Source organism: Hemicordylus capensis, chromosome 7, assembly GCF_027244095.1.
Source record: "Hemicordylus capensis ecotype Gifberg chromosome 7, rHemCap1.1.pri, whole genome shotgun sequence".
In the NCBI taxonomy this organism is placed as follows: domain Eukaryota; kingdom Metazoa; phylum Chordata; class Lepidosauria; order Squamata; family Cordylidae; genus Hemicordylus; species Hemicordylus capensis.
In genome coordinates, this window is record NC_069663.1 from 11,777,127 (window position 1) to 11,800,627 (window position 23,501).

Genomic DNA, 23,501 nt, shown 5'->3' on the forward strand with positions numbered 1-23,501 from the left:
CATGGAAGAACCCACTGGTATGCAGATGAAATGTCCTCAAGAGCCATTCATATTGCAGGAGAGGTCCCCATTTATTCAGCATTGGACCTCTTTAAGGGAGCAGGAGCCCTTCTCAGCCAGTAAGAGTTGTGAAAAAGTCAGAACAAGGTAATCCGTCTGGCAGCAGGCTTGAGAAAGTTGCCAGCCCACCTCACGCTCCCCAGGAAGAGGCAGAATTCCACCTAGACACAATCCATGTATGATATTTTATTTCACTTTTCAGCCTGCCCCAACATGATACAGCTTTATTGCAGAAACACATTAAATCAGTCAGCCTTCAAGGAGCATCCCATATAGCCCTTCTGGAGCAAGCCTGCCAAAAAAAAAAGCTAGAGTGCTCGCTGCCTTGGCTTTCTAAAAAAGCAGAAAGAATTAACCTGAACTGACGCATTGCACAAGCAATCACTTAGCCATCCAACACATCGGGAGAGGGACCATTTTTGTGCTGCAGTCAATAGCAACTTCAAAGCCTGTACAAGACACCAGCCATCTTGGGGATCCAACCTCCCCCTACCTCTTGCCCACTGCAGAAGAACCGTTGGGGAGTTTTCCTCCCATTTTTGGTGTGGAGCTGAGCAGCTGGGCACAGGCAACCAGTTCAAGAAGAGCGCAGCTGTCAGGGCTGGGGACAGTGCTGGAGAATCTGCTATTTCCTGGGGTGGGGGAGGGCTCTTGGCCCAACACCCACCCTCAGCCCCACAACTGCTACCTAGGACAGATCAGTCCGGGCCACTTGTGCTTCAGGCCAAGCTTGCTTCACCCAAAAGCACCAGCTGGCAGCCAACGGGGGGCTTCTAGGGCCACATAATTTTGCCCCTTCCTTAAAAGGTGTATTGATCTAGCACACTTCTCCGGATCCTTTACATCATGACATCTCAGGCTGTTGGCACTTCATGTTTAGTAGAGCAACTCTGGGGCAGGTTCCCATTCTTTAGCCTTCATGAAAATTTGTTACAGCCACTCATCAAGCCAGCATCTCCCTATTTCCACAGAGGGCTGTCCCCCCCCCCCAACTCTGCTCTGCCCATTAATCAATACTGCTGGTCCACCACTAACAGCAAGCCACAGAGCAGTGGCTGCTTTTGCAGACCACGCCCTGCCCATTCTGGTTCCCTTGACAGAAATGATCAGGTGACCCTAACGTCCCCCCCAATAATCTTCCATCTCCCTAATCTAGCAATAGGGAGCTCTGCCCCTACAAAAAAAACAAAGGATACAGTACAATTTATTGGTTGCAGGCACTTGAATAGGATTTCTTTGGTCCTTGAAGAAGGAATCAGCCACTCGGGCATCTCTTTAGAAACAGAATCTGCACAGCCCTCAACACTTGTACTATCAAAGCAAGTCCACTTGCCTCTTGGGTTGGGCAGCTCTACCTTTTTACCTAACCCTACCCACTCACCCCATACATAACACAAGCTTTCCCCCCCTCTTACTGTAAACATCGCTGGTAACTACTCATAACACTGCACAATTCCCCACAATATACAGCAGACCGACTGAGTTCCAAGATAGGAGCGAGAGTTCCGTCCACCTCCAAGCAAAGGGCCTCCGCCCCCAAGAGGACCAAACCTGGAGGGGCGATTCAGGACTCAGTTACAGGGGAGCCAAGTGGGGTAGGAGTGACTGCAGGGCAGGAGGGGTTGCATGTGAGTCACATAGTAGTTGATATTGATTTCACTGACGTACGGCGCGGGCTGGTAATAGCAGGTCACGTTCGTGACGGTCGGGATTATGTTCTGCTCCGCCAGGACCCGCACAGCCAACATGGCAATGAGGTTCAGCGTCTGCCTCCTTTCGTGTCCCATCAGGCACACTGTACTCTCATTCACCACCCTGTGCAGGGTCATCAGGCAATCGTATCTTTTGCTCTCCATCCCAACAAAGTGGCTCTGCAGGTAGGCTTCCAGCTTGCGCTGCTGCTCCCCAATGTCGGGGAAGTCTATAAAAAACCTAGAGCACATGTACCGCTGCAGGGCCTTCATGTCCACTTCTGATTTGGCCTTAAATCCCCGGACAAGGAGATTGCAGTACTTCAGCAGGCCACCACCTCGGATCTCCTCCGGATTCCTGGTGGCAATGATCCGGTTCCTCAGGTGATCCATGGCCTCCTCAAAGTCCCCGTACATGCTCTCCCCTGTGACGGTAGGGTGGAAATTGGCAGACATGGGGTTCTCTGAACACTCCCCAAAGAGTAATAGCGAGTCCAAGATGATCTGGAAGGAATCAACGCTGAACTCAAACTGCCGCCGGAGAGAGTCTACAAATTTGAGTTCCACGTTCTTCCCGCTGTTGTTCGACAGGGATATAAGGCTCCAACGATCCGTTTCATTGCACACTTTCACTAGCTTCTGCACATAGGCTTCCTTCAGAGTCATGGGAGTGATCTTATCTTTGTTTACCCCTTCTGGGAGGAAGTCCAGGAGACAATCCATCACCACATCTTTCACCAGCTGGAAGACATCCTCACTTTTCAGATCTACACCAAAAATGAGATCCAGATCTTTGTAGCCCAAACCACTGTCCTGATGCAGCACATGGCTGGCAGCCGAGCCGTTCAGTCGCACGTTGTGGACAGCAATGCCCTGCTTTTCTAGACGGCTGCGGACTACCTGCAACACAAGGGAGGAGAAACACACAGCTGTAAGCGGGGAGAGCTCTTGAGATGGGAGACGAATCCAACTGGCTTCAGCAAGTGCTTGGCTGGCATGTTTAAATAGGTGACCTATTTGAGGGGAACACTGATACAGCCACCTTACTGAGCCCATTTCATCCAAGCAGTGCACACACAAGTGCAAGGCTATAGCAATGACGGATTCAGCTAAGTGTTGCATGCAAGAGGTCTGACCACGGAGTAGCACTACGTTCAAATAGCAGCTGTGAATACAATTGCAAACATGAACTACTACTGAGATTTATATACTGCTTTCAAGCAAAGTTACCAAAGCAGTTTAACTAGTGGAAGGTGGGGGAGAGAGATTGATCCTGTTCCCAAAGGGCTCACAGTTTTTAAAAAGAGGGTTTAATTTTTTGCCATCACTCCCCCCAACCTCTTTGCTCTATAGGAGAAAAAGGCATGAGTACCTGTGTTACCTGCAGGGCAGGTAGTTCTGGCAGAGCAATTTTAATTGAAAGTGGTATAGGAAACTGTTAAGCTACCCTCCCCCCCCCGAATCCTGATCCATTAACCCCTCCATCTCCTTTGATTTTCTAAACTGCAGAAGATCTTATGTTCTAGCATCTCACCAGATTCCTATTCTTATACCTGAATGCAGAGCTTGACAAATGCTAGGTGCCATGGAGCCTTGAAATTTAACCCCAGCTTCTATTTTATTAGATTTATTAACCACCTGAAAATAAGAACAGCCCTGCTGGATCAGGCCCATGGCCCATCTAGACCAGCATCCTGTTTGCCACAGCGGCGCACCAGATGCTGCTGGAAGCCTACAGGCAGAAGTTGAGGGCATGCCCTCTCTCCTGCTGTTGCTCCCCTGCAACTGATACTCAGAGGCATCCTGCCTTTGAGGCTGGAGGTGTCCTATAGCCCTCCAACAAGAAGCTGTTGATAGACCTCTCCTCCATGCAGTTATCCAAACCCCTCTTAAAGCCATCCAGGTTGCTGGCTGTCACCACATCTTATGGCAGAGAATTCCACAAGTTGATTATGGATTGTGCGAAAAAGTACTTCCGTTTGTTTTGTTTTCATGTTGTTGTAAGTCACCCAGAGGCAGAAGTTTGGGGCGGCATACAAATTAGACAGACAGGAAGGATATATTCCAACAGGCATTAAGCTGCTGATTGACCCTTTTAGACATAACTGCTGTCTGATGCTGCTATGATACTGCTTACTTTACACATGTTTCATGAGCGTTTTATGTTTCATATTGGACTACTTTATTCCCTAAGCCAGGGGGTTCTCAAGCTTGGGTCCCCAGACACTGTGAGACTACCACTCCCACCATCCCCAGACAAATGCCATTGTAGAAACATCTGGAGACACAACCTTGAGACAAATGGATCACAGAACAATTCAATCCAGAATTTTCACTCGAGGCATAAATGACCAGGCTCAAACTATCATACTTTGGACACATTATGCGAAAACCCAGCTCCTGCTGGGGAAAGTTGAAGGAAAGAGAAGAAGAGGATGACCAGCAGCAAGGTGGATGGACTCGATTATGACAGCAATGAATGCACCACTGAGAGACCTTAGAGGCCAAGTTGAAGACAGATCAGCCTGGAGATCATCTATCTAGACCAGGCTTCCCCAAACTGCGGCCCTCCAGATGTTACTGAACTACAGCTCCCAGCATCCCTAGCCACAATTTATTGTGGCTGGGTATCCTGGGAGTTGTAGTTCAGCAACATCTGGAGGGCCGCAGTTTGGGGAAGCCTGATCTAGACGGTCGCTAAGAGATGACACCGATGTGGCGGCACTTAATCAAAACCTTGAGAACCCCTGCCCTAAGCTGCTTTGCTTAGCAAAGTGGGGTAAAATGCATCAAAATAGATTAGAGGGGAAACCATGGCTTTGACACAAATGTTACAGTTGACCTTCCATAGTCAAGGCCTGGCTGCAAACAGGGCTATGAAAAGTCCATCAAAATTTCAGGGGATACTCTTAATTTCTGCCTCAGGCTGTCCTCTCGCTTACAGCAAGAAACATTCATCCCCATATGAATGAAGACTTCACCATCACAACTGTTTCTTAATGAGGCATTATTATTGGAGGAGAGCTGGTCTTGTGGTAGCAAGCATGACTTGTCCCCATAGCTAAGCAGGGTCTGCCCTGGTTGCACATGAATGGGAGACTTGATGTGTGAGCACTGCAAGATATTCCCCACAGGGGATGAAGCCGCTCTGGGAAGAGGAGAAGGTTTCAAGTTCCCTGCCTGGCTTCTCCAAGATAGGGCTGAGAGAGATTGCTGCCTGCAACCTTGGAGAAGCCGCTGCCAGTCTGTGAAGACAATACTGAACTAGACAGACCAATGGTCTGACTCAGTATATGGCAGTTTCCTATGTTCCTATTGCTTGTGCCGGGGGGGGGGGCTCCCACCTGCTGGCAGCAGTAAAGTCTGAACAAAAACCCAGAAGCCTTTGCCAGGGACAGGATGCAGCTGCATTGTGCTGTGAAGAGGGGAGCATGGAATATCAGATTGTCCGTCTGTGTGTCTAACTGAGACATCTGCTGGTCAGATCCAAAATGGCCCAACTCTGTTAGGTTTCTCTCATCGTGCGCATTGAGGGTCTCTCAATATCACACACCCCTTCATCGTGACAGGTAGTTGCCATGTTTCTGCCTGAATTAAGCCAGTCTTGCAGCAGCAAGCATGAATGGTCCTGATATAACATCTCCCAACCTAGACCAGGATATCCAGAGACTGAGCTTTTTAATAGGACCTGCCTTTGTCCCAAGTACATTATCTGTAGTAAAGGGGATAAAGTCCATTCACACTGACATGCCACCATGTCGGTTGCCAAGTCAGATAACTTTGTTAAGTGCTGACTGATTCCTGAATTTTGGGGCTGGTTCCTAGATCTAAAGGATTTGTCAAGGCCTGCCTGAATGTGTTAAGATGATCAAATTTTGCTTCAAAAGCAGAGATCTATGGATATTCCCACCCTAATGCAGCAGCTGTCTGGACAAGTTCAGTGTACCAGCCTTTTCTTCCACAGCCTTTATTCTTAAGCCAAGAGTTTCCTAGAACTTTTAAACATTTATATCCCACATAATGGCATAGCAGGGAAATGACTTGCCTAGCGAGCAAGAGGTTGCTGGTTTGAATCCCCGCTGGTATGTTTCTCAAAATATGGGAGAATATGGGGATATGGGAGAATATGGGAAACACCTATATTGGGCAGCAGCGATACAGGAAAGTACTGAAGAACACAATCTCACACTGCGTGGGAGGCGGCAATGTATTCTACCAAAGAAAACCACAGGGCTCTGTGGTCACCAGGAGTGGACACAGACTTGAGGGCACAACATTACTCTTCCTCCAAGGAGCCCACAGCAATGTGCATAGTCATGTTGATCCTCACAACAGCCCTGTGAGGTAGGGTAGGCCAAGAGATCTATGACTGGCCCAGAGTCACCCAAGTGAGCTTCATGGCTGAATGGGGATTTGAACTTTGGTCTTCCCAGTACTAGTCCCACTCTTTAACCACTACACCATGGGGGGAAAGAAAGAAAGGAGTACAAAAAGAGAGTGGTATACCTTGAAAAAAAGAGAAAAGAGCTGAGATTAAGGGTCAAGGGAAGAGGTTCCAACACCAGCCATAGTGGCAGTAGTTTTGTCCCTTTCTGGAGCTGCTCTTGGCAGGAGACTCTCCAAAAGACAACAGCGATTTCTGTTTGCTTTAAATGGCTGTGGAACTGTAGGCAGTGATGTGTGCTTAAAAGATCTAGGGCCTGGGCCAACAGCCCCCCTTTTGATAAACTCAGTCTATCCCCGCAAAATAAAGCCCAATACAATAATAGCTCCTAAGAAGGTGGAAGCAGCAGAAAGCTAGGTGAGGCCAGGAGCTCTCTCCCTGCTTTGTGCAGGTGCCTCCACTGCTACATTTCCTTTCTGAAATGGTCTTGGAGAAGGGAGGTGGCTGATGAGATCTGGGGCTTTCATTGGGGGCCAGTGCCCCATGCGGCATCCCCCAATGGTGCCCCAACTGTAGGCCTCTAACATGCCAGCACCAAGTCAAACAGAAGGTCTGTTGAAAGTGTTATGCAGATTTTAATTTGTATTCCAAGTAGGAAATTGAGATGGACTACAATTACAGCGCAGCGGGGAAGTAACTTGCCTAGGGAGCAAGAGGTGGCTGGTTCGAATCCCCTCTGGTATGTTTCCCAGACTATGGAAACACCTAAATTGGGCAGCAGCGATATAGGAAGATCAGATGCTGAAAGGCATCATCTCAGACTACATGGGAGGAGGCAATGGTAAACACTTTATTTAGCAAGGGGAGAGTAACTGGCCCTATCCATCCTCAGCACAGTACCTCCAGTGACTGTTGCTGGTGTCTATCCTATGTTTCTTTTTAGATTGTGAACCCTTTGGGGACAGGGATTCATCTTGTTTATTTCTTGATGTAAACCACTTTGGAAACTTTTGTTGAAAAGCGGTATATAAATATTTGTTGTTAGAAACTTGGAAACTTCTGCTCTTCCCAGAGCAGCTCCATCCCCAAAGGGGAATATCTTACACTGCTCACACATCAAGTCTCCCATTCATATGCAACCATATATAGATATAAAATGTAAAAATAAATTAAAAAAAAATAGACCAGGACAGACCTTGCTTAGCTAAGGGGACATGTCATGCTGGCTAGCACAAGACCAGCTCAGGTATGTCTGACAGCTGTATGACTAACAGGAATTCAATATGTAGCAGCAGTTGAAATGCTTTGTACATGAGCCAGCTGGGGCAGTTGGTACCATCTGGGGGAATGGATGCTCATTGTGATTTTTGACAAAGTCAGCACCCCTAAAGATGGAAAAGAGGCGAGACTTTCAGCTTTCAGTGTGTTCTCATGAACAGAAGTAAAGTTTGCAGTGTGTTTTTAAAAGGTCTCAAAAGTTTTGAACACAAGAGAACTTCAGGCAATGAAATTCATTGGTCTATAGAAGAGTTAAAAAATGTTCTGTAGTGTCATCCTCTCCTCCCCCACCCTGTTTTTGGATTGGTTCTTCGGGGTCAGTTGCTGTATTTAAGCTCAAGCCTTTCCAGCTGTTTGAGATAGAGCATTGAGGAGGATGTTTTAACATTGAAACACCTTTGCTCAAGTTTGGTATTTTACTTACACATTAAAACAGTATTAATATCTTGTCTGGAGTAAGGGAAAATGCATCTATCATTGCCACTATATCGTCGTCTTCAAAAAGCTATAAAATTTTATGGTCAGGAATGGAAGTGAGGACTGGCAAGAATGCCCTCCAAAGATCACTCCATGGAGTATAGCAGCTTGTTAATAGTTACTCTGACCCTAACCCTTTCCTTTGAGCAAAAATGACTGCAATTTTAGTCTAGTCATTGTGGCTGGAGGTTATGGGAGTTGTAGCTCAAAAACAGCAGGAGGCAGAGTTAAGCAGGCCTGCTCTGGATGGTAAAAGGTGAAGTGTGCTGTCAGGTCAATTTCGACTCATGACGCCCACAGAGCCCTGTGGTTTCCTTTGGTAGAATACAGGAAGGGTTTACCATTGCCTCCTCCCATGCAATATGAGATGCCACCTTTCAGCGTCTTCCTATTTCACTGCTGCCCGATGTAGTACCAGCGGGGATTTGAACCGGCAACCTTCTGCTTGTTAGTCAAGCATTTCCCCACTGAACCATTTAAGGAAGCTGCTCTAGATGGTACTGATGGCCAAAGTTTGTGAGCCCGATTCATGGACTGACTTGAATTTTCTTCCTACCACCCCGTTAATCACACAGATCCACTAGCAAGTTGAGACGCTTGCTACTATTGGCAAGGGAAGCCAATAGAGCAACTGTTGCCCAGATGTACAGCCCAGTAAAGAGCAGCTGTGTCCCACCTACCCAGCCCAGAGACCAGGCCTAGATGCTCAGACATCTCTGTCTAGTGTCCCTTACCTCTTTTGGCTTGCAGCAATGCACATCCAGCATCAGAGAAGCAGCTGCCTTTTTAGGTCACATGCCTTGAGATTGGCAACCTCTGCATTCAAGGCTGACTAATGTGTGTCTGGTCAACATAGCATTTGTTTACAGGAACGTTTGTGAGCCATTTAGAGCAATACTATGGTTTGGCGTACAGAAGGAATGCCAGCAGCTTCACTTGAGGCACGGCTGCCTTTTCATGCTCCAAGGAGTACCGACACTCATGCAACTACAGAGCAGAGATAGCCCTCATCTTTGACTCCATCCAAGTCAACTAGGCTGCCTCTTGCCCATCCAAGGCACCTTTAGGATCCTTCGTATGGCCCTTTGGGTATCTGCTGTGAAGTCTCAGGTTCATGCTCAGATCTGAAGACATTCTTGCCTATTTGTACATGTCAATTTAGCATCTGAAAGGGATGAAGCCAATACAGCTGCATATTCTTAAGGACACACCAACTGCCTCTGATGTGCCCCACATTTGCCATAGTCGAGTGCAACCGGTTCAGTTGTACACCCTGCTAGAACATTTGAGTACTTGACAAGCATCACCATTTAATGCAGGGATTGACAAGTCACAGGCACCAGAGAGCCATGATGCTTAGGAATTTAACCATGGCATAGGAACAAAGGACGTTGTCTTAAAGCAAGTCATACCTTTAGTCCATCTAGCTCAGTACCATCTACACCAGGGGTGCTCAGCTTCAGCCCTCCTGCAGATGTTGGCCTACAACTCCCATAATCCCTGGCTATTGGCCACTGTGGCTGGGGATTATGGGAGCTGCAATCCAAGAAAAGCTGGGGCTCTACGTTGAGCAGGCCCAATCTACACTGACTAGGAGCAGCTCTCTAAGTTTCCAGGCAGGAGTCTCTCCCAGCCCTACCTGGAGATGCCACCAGGAATTGAACCTGGGGCCTCCTTTCTCTCACATTTTATATCCCGCTGTTCCTCCAAGGAGCCCAGAGCGGTGTAGTACATACTTAAGTTTCTCCTCACAACAACCCTGTGAAGTAGGTTAGGCTGAGAGAGAAGTGACTGGCCCAGAGTCACCCAGCTAGTTTCATGGCTGAATGGGGGTTTGAACTCTGGTCTCCCCAGTCCTAGTCCAGCACTCTAACCACTACACCACTTACTGCTCTTCGTGCTCTACCACTAAACTACAGCCCTATTCCCCAAGACAGGCATGTCCAACTGCAGCCCTCCTACTGTTTTTGGCCTACTGTATGCCAGCAACAGCTGGAGGGCTGCAGTTGGCTATCCCAGCCCTAAGGGGGAATATCTTGTAGCACTCAGTCACCCAGTCAAATGCAAACCAAAGCAAACCTTGCTTAGCAAGGGGAACAATCCTTGTTTGCTTCCACAAGTTCAGTTCTTATCCCTTAAGACATCTAGACCAGATATTCTCAACGTTGGGTCAACAGATGTTATTGGACTTCAACTCCCATAATCCCCAGCCCCAGTGGCCTTGAGTTGGGGATTATTGTTGTTGTTGTTGTTATTTTGATTTCTATACCACCCTTCCAAAAATAGCTCAGGGCGGTTTACACAGAGAAATAATAAATAAATAAGATGGCTCCTTGTCCCCAAAGGGCTCACATTCTAAAACAAAACATAAGACAGACACTAGCAACAGTCACTAGAAGTACTGTGCTGGGAGTGGATAGTGCCAGTTACACTCCCCCTGCCAAATAACGAGAATCACCACGGTAAAAGGTGCCTCTTTGCCCAGTTAGCAGGGGTGTCTAACTTCATAACTTCAGATTAAAGTAAGTAACTTCATAACTTCAGATTATGGGATCTGAAGTCCAATCTGGGGACCCAACAATGAAAATCCCTGATCTAGACCACAGCATTCAGAGGTAAAGCAACTTAATGAAGTATTTGTTCCAGGAGGCCCTGTTTCTTTTCTAAGTGTATTACTTGTAAAGGGGATAAAGAGAAGCCCATTGATCACGCCGCCCCTCTATAGTATCCATCATTAAATCTGGTAATTTTATCCTGTGTCCTTTGACTTGTTTTTTTATTTTTGTTTATTATTTAACACATTTATACCCCGCCCCTCCAGTACATTACTGTTCGGGGTGGCTCACAACATCGTTTTTGAGCCGATCTCGGATCCAAGCAAGACTTGCCAAGGTCTGGGTTAATTAAGGGACTTGCAGATGCTACTTCATATGGGAGGCTTTTAGAGCGGCAAGTTGTGTATGCCAGTGCCATGCAAGCTCTACCAAATAGGTTTAGCTTTGGGAGCAGTTGCAAGAGTCTATGTGTGGTCTTCATCCTTTGCAATTGCCACTTGCTTTAACCCCTCAATTCAGGGGACAGGGTGGAGCTCAGTGAGAGCACATGCTTCGCATGCAGAGGGACCCAAGTTCAATTCCTGGCATGGTAGGGCTGAGAAAGCTATCCAATACCCTGGCGAGCTGCTGCCAGTCAGTGCGGACAGAACTGAGCTAGACGGACCAATAGTCTGACTCAGTAGGAGGTAGCCTTCCATGCAAAGCCTGCAAGCTCGTTCTCATGTGCTGCAGTCAGAATAATTAGATTTTGCCTCCTATTATGCAAGCAATGGTCAGTGCCAAGTTCATTTTCTATATTGTGTGGAGTTCAGAATGGCCGAGTTTTCGGAATGATAGCAGAAGTGTTCCAAAAGGAACTTAATATAAGCATTCTATTCTTAGTAGTACTCATGGGCAACATCTGTCTACCTGAATCTCATGGATTCATCTTGACAATCAACAGCCACTAGTTCAATGCATCCAAATCCATCAGCCTACTATAGTTACAGCAGCTTGCATGCTCTGTTCTCTAGCCTCCCTTTGACTACTGCAGAAGGAAAGATGTGTTCACCACCGATACAGATTGATACCTCCTGGAATTTTGGGAAAGCATGGATTTCCTTTGGATACATTGGAGACAGAAGCTTACACACTCTTGCTTGTTGTGCTGGTTCAACACTATATATAGATGGGTGCCCCAAGGGCCTTGTATGTAGTCATTGCCATGACTATTCATTGGCAGTGTTGCTATACTACACTAAAGCAGTTTACATAGACAAATGAATAGGCACCCTGTGCCCAAAAGGCTAGCAATCTAGAAAATAACTAGTTATAGCTTCAGTAAATAGCACTTGTTATATCAGCTTCAAATAGCTTTTATTTATTTTATTTATTTATTAGGTCGGGCGGTTGCAGGAATAAACTATCCACCCAGAAGCAGCCCAGGGGCTCACCAGTGGTTCTCAAATTTGAGCCCCCGGGTAGTGTTGGACTCCCATCATCCTCATTCCCAAAGGCCATTGGGGCCAAGGATGATGGGAGTTGATGTCCAGCGTCATCTGGGGGCTCAAGTTTGAGAAGCCACAGTTCACCACTGTTACATGGCTCTTCACCCAGGCTTTTAAAGGAGATTAGTTTTTACTTCTGCTGCTCTTCTGTATGTTTTGTTATATTCTGTATATTTTGTTTTATATAGGATTAATTTTTAAATAGAGATTATTTTCATATGTATATTAATAGCTGTACTCTCTATTTTAGTTGTGTATTGTTTTAACTATATTATAAACTGCTTTGAGATTTTAATGAAGAGTGGTATATAAATCAAATGATAAAACAAACCAAGCCTAGTATACACCATAGTTCTCACCCATCAGGATTATGACTTTGAGAGTAGAACCAGTTAATGATCAATAGTCTAGTTCTAGTATGCCAGCCCTACACATCATGCCTGCCCAAATCCTCTCATTAGTATTACCGCCTAGCCACTAGCAACTAAAACCAGCTTCTCACTAACTAAGCCCCCTTCTCAGATGCCACAGCTTCCCCACAAAATCTAGTGACAAATCCTGCTGGCCAGGCCTTCATGGGCCATCCCAGTCCAGAGACCAAGGGCACCGCATTCTAAACCCGAAGATGGCCGAGTAATATAAAGCATAGCATAGGCTTGCTGTGGGCTAGACTGGGAACTGGTGAAACACTGGGGCCTTCTTTGAAAGCCCTGGTCTGCCTGGTTTCGCCAGTGTAGTGCTGGATGTTTGCACATATCTTTGTACAAACCTGAGCCAGTGTAGTGTTTGACTAGGACCAGTGTTCCCTCTAATAGGGATTCTCAGATGTTGTTGACTACAGCCCCCATAATCCTCGAGAAAAGCCATTGCAGCTAGGGATTCTGGGAGTTGTAGTCAACAACATCTGGGAATCCCTGTTAGAGGGGATACTGACCAGGGCTGGGGAGACCCAAGCCGAAATTCCCATTCAGCCATGAAAGTCACTGAGTGACTCTGGGCCAGTCATTTAAATAAATGAATAAATCTCAGCCTAGCCAGCCTCACAGAGTTGTGATGATAGACATAACCAGGTACACTGCTCTGAGTTCCTTGGAGAAAGAGCAGCATGTAAACACAAACACAAGTTAACAAGTTTCTAGTCCTTCTGGCTACAGACATCAATTTCAACACTGCTAGTGTTTGTGGTCAGAAGATAATATTGTTTTATTCTGTAACTGGATCCCCCTCAAGGCCTTTTCAGCTCTTTCCTACCTCATGAGATTGGAGTTTCACCAACGTGTCAGATTCTGATTTATGTATGCAGAGGCTATGCATGGGTCAGTTACGTTTTTGCCCCGCTCCTTTCCCAAAGGAACCTGAGGTAGCATACATGGGTTCTCCCCCACCATGGCTCCCTGTAACAGAATCCCCAGATGTCATCTACAACTCCAGCATTCCCAGCTGCAATGGCCTCTGGCTGAGGATCACGGGAGTTCTAGTCAACATCTGGGAATCCTGTTACAGTGAACACTGGTTCCTCCATTTTATTTTTACACCAATCCTGTAAGGGAGGTTAGGCCAAGTGTATGACTGGCCCAAGGTTACCCAGAGTGTTTTACAACAGAGCATGGACTTGAATCTCGGCCTCCCAAGTTCTAATCTGACACCAACCTCTATATTCCATTTGCCAAATAATTGCCAAGGGCAGTTTTTCACATTAATCATAAACATGTAAAATGTGAATATTGTTCAGATTATACAGTTGGAAAGTTTAGCATGGCCTCCTGCTTAATGTGATTTGGCACACATTCTGCCAAGGTTACATGTAGTACAGATACTGTACACACAAGTGTGAGAGTGCAGCTCATCTGCTGCATATATTTTGAGCACATCCCTGTACTTCAGAGACCTTCTTACAATTGCTATTGTCAGTGGCGGAATTTTTTTGACCGAGCTTTTAAAAACTGGAATCCAACATGACTTATTTTATGCTAGTGAGTCACCACTGAGGAATGGAGCCACCTCCCATGCAAAATGAATACGCAGCAGCTTCCTGGCACAGCATTAGTGCCTACTAAGCATACTGGTTGCCACTTTATGGACAAACAAATCCCTAGTAATTGGTGGCAGTGATGACATCTAGCCGATTAGGCCATTTCAGGTGAAGCGGACTGTACAGGAAGCAACCTTCAGTGTTATCCAACTTTGCTGGGAGCCAACAAGTATCAGGGACATCCCTGTGGTTGTGAGATTTCAGTGAACCCATTTCTTATATCAAGCTGGTGTCATGTCAAGTAGAGCAACAGTATTTTGCTAGAACAGGACTGTACAACTTTAGCCCTCCAGCTGGTTTTTGACTACAACTCCCATCATCCTCAGCCACAGTGACCAATAGGATGATGGGAGTTTTCATCTAAAACCAGCTTGGAGGGTTAAAGTGGCATAGTCCTATCCTAGAACACTGGAGGCAGAAGCTGAAACATTTTCTGTTTCTATTAATAAGTTTATATATAAACACATAGGTTCTCTACTCCACCTAATCATGAATGTTTACAGAAGCATAGAAACTGCTTAACAGGAATTATATGTTGCTACTTAAAGCTCTTCTGAATCATCTTACTCTGCTCATGGCTGATGTTCAAGTTTGGGACCCCAGAGGATGATGGACTACCACTCCAATCATTCCCCCGCCACGATTTCTTTAGTGATGGGAGTTGTACAATGACGTCTGTGGACCCAAGGTTGGGAACCCTTGCTTTAGCACATTATTTGACCCCTCTGGGCACACAGAAGTCAATGGGGCTATGGCTCCCCTCACCCCATGTGCCTAGCTGGCTTCCATGTTGAAATCCAGAACCTGTTCCCCCAGAGCTCAATCTACACAAAATCCAGTGTGTCAACTTCCACAGCAGGCTTGCCACTCCATTTATGTGCGTTTGCATACTTCCTTACATGCTGAGAAATGCGAAGTCAGAGAGGAAGTTAATCAGGTTACCAGACAAAATACAAAGTGCTAGTTATAACTTACAAAGCCCTAAGACGGCTTAGGCCCTGGGTATTTAAGAGAGCGTTTTCTTCGCTATGAGCCCCACCGCCCATTGAGGTCATCTGAGGAGGTCTGTCTCCAGTTACCGCCAACTCATTTGGTGGCTACACAGAGACGGGCCTTCTCGGTCACTGCCCCGAGATTGTGGAATGCGCTCCCTGCTGAGATACGATCCTCCCCATCTCTGGCAATTTTCAAAAAACACCTGAAAACCCATCTTTTCACCCAAGCTTTCTCAGCTTCCTAAATTTTTAGGTTTTAATTTCTGGTTTATTTTTAAATTGTTAAAAAAAAAATTTAGTTTTTGTATACGTTTTAAACTTGTTTTATGCTATTGTTAGCTGCCCAGAGACAAAGGTTTGGGGTGATGTACAAATCTGATAAATAAATAAATTTCAAAAGCCAGCCAACCAGTTAAAGTTCACTTCTAGATCAGAAGTCAAGAGCAGACATTAAGGTTATAAATGGATAGGCCAGAGTTCTCAACACTGGTAACCCCAGATGTTTAACTCCTTTCATGGACTTTGGCCATTGGTGGCTGGGATCAGGCATCTACAAATCCACTTGCCAGCCCACCAGTGGCAAATGCCCCTACCTCTGGCAAGCAGAGCACCCAGCACCATACAGACCTCTTCACCAGAGATCTCATTTCTGCTACCATTTTTGAGAAGAAACATCAGGAGTCCTTTCCGAGCAGTAGAAGAGGACTCTTACTGTTTCTTACCATCTCCATATCCCAAAGCAAGTGACAGAAGACCCACTTTTCTCCCAAGCCCTCTGTGCACTAGAAAAGGATCTGAAGAAAAACTGGATTGGTGGCAACCATATATAATGGCTGGCTAATGAGTCAAGCCTAAATTTGTAGATGCCGGGCTGCAGTGCTGGGAGTTGTAGTCCAACACATCTGGGGACCCAAGTTTGAAGATCTCTGGGATGGATGTAAAGGTTACTATCGAATTCAGTTGATCTATGCTATGCAGTTGTCTGCCTCAGGTTGTCCTCATCTCATCCCACAATACTGCCCTCAGATGTCCAAATGAGGGCCACTGTGTCCTAAGAACATTGAAAAGCCATTCAAACAGAGGTAAATTGTACTGCTTCACCTCTCTATGAGTCTAAGCTAGTGGGGAAGAATTTGAAGAACAGGTTTGCTATGCACCTGTTAAACCTGCAGGGTCAACTAATTTTTTCATTGTTAACCCAACAGGTACAAAGAAAGGTCAGGAACAAGCCACCAAGATGGCAAAGTCATAATTTGGTGCCCAAGTAGCCCTTGCTACAAGTCAAACTTAGACCTACAAGTACAAATTGTTCTAGCAGGAAGTAATCTGCCTACTTTCCTTTCACTATTCCAACAACTGTACCAAATTTGGTCCAGATTGGTTCCCACTTGTATATCAAACATTTATATGTCTGCCATCTTGAATCAGGTTGGATGACATTGCAAACTACACCCTTGAGCTGTCCCTATGCCTGTAGAAAATTTGGTTCAAATCAGTTAGGCGGTTCACAAGTTAGCCCAATTGTAACTCAAATGTTAAGCCACCCAATATTTTGAGTTTTAATATTAAACTCAATTAAACCCATAAACTGCCCAGAGAATTTGTGTTTTGGGTGGTATAGAAATATGCTAAATAAATAAATAATAAATATTCATGTGTCTATCATCTTGAACTGGGGTGGATGACATCACAAACCATGCTATTGATGTGTCCCTGTGTGTTACTCACTACAACTGTATCAGATTTGGTTCAAATTTGTTAGACAGCCCACAAGTTAGAGCTCTTGCACCTCAAATGTTCACACATTTGCCATCTTGAATTGGGGTGGATGACATTACCACAAACTATGCCACTGAAGCACCCCTATGTTTCCCTACAACTATACTCAATGATCAACTATACAACTATACCAGGTGATCTCATAAGCCCACTGGAAAGCAGGCTAATAACAGCAGCCTAGCACAGAGGTTCTCAAACTTGAATTACCAGAAGTTGGACTACAATTCCCATCATCCCAACCAAAGGCCATTGGGGCTACAGATTATGTGAGTGGGGCAGGGAATGATGGGAGTTTTAATCCAACAACATCTGGGAGCTCAAGATTGAGAACCTCCATGCTACGCTATATATGCCATGTCACCTCAAGACAATATCCAAAGAGTAAGATGATTAGTGACAGTATGTTCTCAATATAATTTTAAAAACCTAGCTATTTGGCATGAAGGATTTATTACTATCAATGGTGCAGCAGGGAAGCCTAAGGAGCAAGAGGTTGCTGGTTCGAATCCCAGACTATGTTTCCCAGACTATGGGAAACACCTATTTCGGGCAGCAGTGATATAGGAAGATGCTGAAAGGCATTATCTCATACTGCGTGGGAGGAGGAAATGGTAAACCCCTCCTGTATTCTACCAAAAGAAAACTACAGGGCTCTGTGGTTGCCAGGAGTTGACACCGACTGGACACACAACTTTACCTTACCTTCATCAACCCTGCAGCCTTTTGCTCCCATCTGCCATCTGTAGGTCAGTTCAAGAGTAGCTGGGAGAGCTGACCTTGAAGGACCAGACAGATATTTGAACCCATGATGCTCTGCCTTGGGCATGCTAGTTTAATGCATCTCACAGGGCTGTTGTGATATGCACACACAAACAAAGCTTGAGATGAGGATGGTGACCAAGGTAGAGCATCTTCTGCTTTGCATGCTGCCAGGGAGTGAAGTTGCATCTCCAGGTAGGGCTGGGAGAGACTCCTGCCTGACACCTTGCTGTCAGTGAAGACCAAGGATCCCTAACATGTGGTTTCCAGATGCTGCTGAACTACCATCATCCCCAGCCACAATACGCTGTAGTGGAGAATTATGGAAGTTGTACTTCCACAACATCTGGAGTACCATAGGTTGGGAACCCCTGGTGTAGACAACACTGAGCTAATGAAACAAGGGTCTTACTCCGTGTAAGGCATGTTCCTCTGTTCCAGACAGATTGTGTAGAGCCTTGCTCACCATAGACATCTATGCCACCTAACAATTAAACTTCTTGACTACTTTTCAAAGTTATCTTCTGTCCGTTTTACTGACCCTACAGGCTCACTGGACAGGGGCCATAACTCACAACCTATAATGTATCAACATGTCCATTTCCCCTTGGACAAGATACAGCCTTATATCCTTTATTACACACCCATCCTAGAGCATTAGAAGCCTTGTGCACATTTTTGAAAGCTGCACTCCACAGCTAGAGCTACCAAACAGGCATTTGCTCCCAACAAAGTAATTCCTGAGCCCTGGTGGCACCAAGCCAAGGCCAAGAGACTGGATATCACCACCTCAGCAGATTTATTTTCTGCTAGTAGATTCCAAGCTCCATATAAGCCGACAGTGAAGGGCCAGCCAACATGCAAGCTTATCAGGCCAGAGTCCACCACTTGACATGAACTGCTTTGGTAATACTACTCATTGGGGGCCTTCCAAAGTTGAGTGACCGTGGGTACCTCCATGCGGGCCATTCCCAGGAATGGACATTCATTCACATTTTCTAGAGAGCAGACATTATTGCTGACAAGCTGTTGCATTCCAGCATTTTCCCTTCGACCTTCCTGTCTAACTTCTGACATATTTTTAAAATTTGCAACCAGCTTCATTCAGCACCATCCTTGGTGCACTGACTGAAGTGCTCCAGCCTCAGCGGCAGGATGCCTCTGAGTACCAGTTGCAGGGGAGCAACAGCGAGAGGGCGTGCACATACCTCTTGCTTATCGGCTCCCCAGTGGCATCTGGTGGGCCACTATGTGAAACAGGATGCTGGACTAGATGGGCTTCCTTGGGCCTGATCCAGCAAGGCGGTTCTTATGCTATTGACCCAGTTGGTACAATTGCTTAAGATAAGGGTTCTTGACCTCGGGTCCCCACATGGACTGCAACTCTCATCATCCCCAGCTCACAGTGGCTGAAGACCATTAGGCTGGGGATGATGGGAGCTGTAATCCAACAACATCTGGAGACCAGGGCTTGGGAACTCCTTTCTACATTGCTCACCCTGCACCCACGATGTCCTTTCAAAGAGGGCCTGGTATGCCTGTTGATGTGTCATTCTGGTTGTTTTTGGATGACGCCATGCCTTAAGCCTTAGTTGTTACCTCTCTAGTAAGCAGGAAATCCCAAGTTCAAAAGCAGTAGGATGAAGCTCAGTGACAGAGCATCTGCTTATCATGCAGAAGGCCTGGTACAATCCCTGGCAGCTTCTCCAAGTAGGGCTGGGAAAGAGTCTTGCCTGAAACCTTGGAGAACTGCTGCCGGTCAGTGTAGACAATACCGAACTGGATGGGCCAATGGTCTGACTCAGTAGAAGGCAGCTTCCTATGTTTCTAAAGCCTCTCTCTTCCTCCTGGCAGAAGAGCCAATTGTGGACTAAAAGGGCACCAACAAATGCTTGCACATTTGCCAGCATGTATCCTGCACTGCAGTCACTTTCCCATTACTTTTCAACAAGATAGTACTTGCCTTTAATGGGTTGGGGTTTTTTGTGCACCAAGAAAAAAGCAACCAGCAGGTTTCTTGCTTGGGGTTGCTGTGGCTGGCACACTAATGCACTGAGTCCATTTGCACTTTTGCCATAGGGAAGAAACTGCAGGACCACAATGAGGAACTTAACACTATAGTGGCATGTAGAAGCATCAGCTTCTGAACTGAGGAGAGCAGCAGTGCCTCAGCACCATTAGAGACAAAGTTGGAAGGGCTCTTGCTTCCCAAGTCAAGGCCACCCCATTGACAGTTGCACATTATGCACACGGGCGCCAGCATCTCCTGCTCAGGCTGCTTCATGGGAGGCAGAATTAAAGTCTGTTCCCAGAAGAGAAACACTCTTGGCAGATACCAAGTATCTTGCACGTGCAGAGGTTTCTCCTCTCCCCAAAGGCCATCAAGCCAGAGCTGCTCCAAAAGCACAAGAGATCGCTGCCAATTCTGTGACCTGCCAATTCCATTCCCTCCTGCTTGGCATCTGGGGTTCTACAACACGCTCCGTACATGCAGTCCTGCTTTCAAACCCAGCATTATAGAGAGTACTTCAGAGGCTGTCAAGCTCTGAAGTGTCTGAAGAGCGAGCGAGCGCTGAGCTGAAGTCTGGAATGCTGCTCTCCATCAAATCCACACTTGAGGGGTATTACACCGGCCCCTTCTGGAAGCAGAGCAAGCTCCATGACCAAGAGAGTTCTGGGAGACGCACCCAACCCTGCTACTCTAGCTTCACATCCTTATAAGGTTAGGAAGCTGCCTTATACCATGTCAGACCATTGGTCCAGCTACTTCGGTATTGTCTATTCCAGGGCTGCTCAACTTTGGCCCTTGTTGGCCTACAACTCCCATATCCCCTGGCTATTGACCACTGAGGCTAGGGATTATGGGAGTTGTAGTCCAAAAACAGTTGGGGCAGAGTTGTGCAGACTGGCAGTGGCTCTCCAAGGCTCTAGGCAGGAGTCCTTCCCAGCCCTAGGCTGGAGATGCTTCCAGGGACTGAACCCGAGACCTTCTGCATTCAAAGCAGATGCCCTTCCACTGACCTATGATCCTTCCCCTTATACTAGCCTCGGCTCAGCAGTTCTAGTTCTACGGTGTTAAAGACAAAAACCTGACACAGAAGGCAACTATATGTATTCCTTCCAAGTCAGACCACTGGCCAAACCCCCTCACGGTCTACACTGGGGCTGCACAGCTTTGGCTCTCCTGCAGGTGTTGGACTACAACTCCCATAATCCTTGACTATTAGTCACTTTGGCTGGGAATAATGGGAGTTGTAGTCCAAACATCTGGAGGGCCAAGGTTGTGCAGTTGTGGACTGGCAGAGACCGCTCCAAGGCTTTAGGCAGGAATGGCACAGCCTTAACTGGAGACGCCAGGGATTGAACCTAGGACCTTCTGCATGCAAATCATTCGCTTGACCACTGAGCTATGGCCCCAGATTTGCAAGTGCTGCTGCAAGTTCTGCCCAAGAGCAATTTTGCTGCAGCTGCAAAATTCTTCTGCCACCTCTGCTCCTGGAACCACTTCTCTTTCCACACTAATGTCTGGGTGGACTCCAGCCTGCTGCACTTCAAAGTACAGCACGCCCAGGTTCCCTCCTGGCCACAGCCCTTTGCTTCCTGCTTCCCAGACACTTCACTGCCATGACCCATTTCCCCAAATCGTTCAGCCCTGGAGCTCAGTACACAGTCACGGCTTTCCATCTCAAGTGCCTAGGAGAGGAGCTCAGCTAAGAAGGAGCTTGCAAGCTCTTTGAATATTAAGACCAGGGACACTACCACCGCCCCGCTGCAATCGGAACTTAAGAATGGACAGCATTAATGTTCATAGATCAATTCAGACAGACCCCCTTGCTCAACCCCACTGATTTGCAGCCAAAGGATTCCTGTTGTTCTTTTCATCTCAAGTCATTTCTATTGAAGACTACAACTCAGTTGAACTGCTACCATAATCCAGGGGACTCCAACTACACACAACTATGTTCCAGAGTTACGTACAGGTCAAAGAGTGGCTGACAGTCCAGATAAGTGTTATCTCGAGGCTGGTAGGCTCACCAGGTCACAATACCTTCAGGGCTGGGGTCCAGGGCAACCTTTCTCCTGCCTGCACTGTCAGCCTGGTTTTCTCTACACCACCATTACAGTTCTGGGTACCCAACCATCAAAGAGACCCCGCTTTCCCTCATCTAAAGGAAAGAGCATCATGCCTAAGCCTTGAACTCTATAGGCAGATGCAGACAAGCCACTCTTCCCAGCCCTCACCTGCAATTTGGGAGTCTCAATGTGGACCCACTTTACAAGATAGTTGTAAAGTATATACATCAAGTGCTCTGAAGCTTGGCAATTCTGGCACAAAGCTGTAGAGCAGGGCTGCACAACTCCAGCCCTCCAGCTAGTGGACTACAACCCCCATCATCCCCAACCACTGGCTACTGTAGCTGGGGGAGATGGGAGTTGTAGTCCAGGAGCTGGAGGGCCAAAGTTGTACAGTCATCTTAGAGCACTACCGTAGAACAGGAGACTAAAAGAAGTCTGCTATCCCTAGCAAACCACTTACCCAATTTAAAACCAATTACCAACATTTTTAGGTTTTTAACTACTGCATTTCCCAGACGATTTGGGGGAAGCCGACAGTTAAATGACTGCTTTAGCTACAGTCATTCATCTTGAACAAGCACTTTGCAGGCTCTCTAGCCTCAGCCTAGTTATTTAGGCCAATGCTCTGGACCATGAAATGTACTATATTTATACACACCCTCCACAGAACTAAAGTTACTCTGAATGAGTCACATTTGTAACCTTTAGCAGCTACAGAAGTATGCCTCGACTTAACAGAGTTAGAAGTTATGTAAAGGCCACATACCTATGACATGTACTTGGGATGGGGCTTACATATGGGTAAGCATGACCAAGGCAAGTTAGAAGGCTGCCAAAAAACGGGGACAGACAGAAGTCTTTGTAAACAGGCAGCTTACTGTTTAAAGCTATATGCTTAGAGAATTACAGCATGAGCCTGATGTTTAACTGGTGCAAACCCATCAAGTTCATGGGACTTGCCCCCTAGGGCATATTTATTAGAGATTTTGCAAGAATCTTAGCCTTTCTCGTGAGAAGCAGCCCGATCTTACTGAGCAGTTAAAGCCACTCGAGTCAGCGGAGCTCAGCCCCACACAAGACTGCTCAGAACCGCAGCTGTCCATACCAAGCTTACTCCTGCTCAATCGACCCCCCACCCCACCCCCAAACCCTTTCACACGTACCTGCACGATCCTACGCGGCCGCACCGACAAGGTGGGGAAGTTGCCGCGGCCGTGAATAGGGACGGCTTCCTCGAGGATCTGGTCCAGCCGTTGCACCTGCTCCCAGCTGAGCACGCTGAAGCGCCCATCCCCGTCGCTGCTGGGCTGCTGCTGCTGCTGCTGCCCCGAAAGCCCAGCGCCCGTCACCGCAGCCGCCGACCCTGTCGTATGCATAGTGACGACGCTCTCTCCCCTGAGAAGAAGCGAGATACTGAACGCGGGCGAAGGAAAGCAGGCTGAGTCTCCGAGGAAACCCACCGAGTGAAATGCGAAAAAAAGTCAAAGGAAAATTCCAGAAGGAGGAAAACTCAGAGAGGCAAGTATGCAAGGGGACTGGAGGGGGCGGGGAAAGGCGTGATCGCAGATATGAAACAGCCAAGTCTTCCCCTCCGCCTCCTGTCCCCTCCTTCAGCCGCGCCTGCAAACCTTGAGTAGTACTGCAGGCTCTAGAATGCGTGCCCTTATCTTATATATCTCGCGGGGACGCGGCGCGATTGGCTCCACGCTTCCATCCAATCCCTGATGCTTTGTGAAAGTTCCGGGCGCTCTCATTGGAAGCAAAAAACCACAATGGGCTTCATTGCCTCGCCAATTAAAATGGGGATGGGAGGAGGGGGAGGGCGGCGCGGTATAAGACGGGGCTTGAAGCGGAGAACTACACCTTCTTGGCTTGGACGTCAGAGGGAATCCTGACTGTGATTGGACAGCGAAGGGAAGGCTGGATT

At 46.9% G+C, this 23,501-nt stretch overlaps 1 protein-coding gene across 1 annotated transcript; it reads right to left on the reverse strand.

Annotated features, from left to right (window-relative positions):
* Positions 1-226: 226 nt before the first annotated feature.
* On the reverse strand, positions 227-23,231 carry TENT5B (terminal nucleotidyltransferase 5B). Its single transcript, XM_053268504.1, has 2 exons — positions 22,738-23,231; positions 227-2,651 (listed from the first exon to the last, which is right to left on the reverse strand). Exons 1-2 carry the CDS (start codon positions 22,948-22,950, stop codon positions 1,632-1,634), a joined length of 1,233 nt encoding a protein of 410 aa, XP_053124479.1. The 5' UTR covers positions 22,951-23,231; the 3' UTR covers positions 227-1,631.
* Positions 23,232-23,501: the final 270 nt, after the last annotated feature.

Coding starts and splice junctions, on each gene's coding strand:
- TENT5B (XM_053268504.1), bottom strand. CDS start 22,950: ATGCATACGACAGGGTCGGCGGCTGCGGTGACGGGCGCTGGGCTTTCG. Junction 2,652..22,737: donor GGCCGCGTAGGATCGTGCAG/GTACGTGTGAAA, acceptor CTTGTGTTGCAG/GTAGTCCGCAGCCGTCTAGA.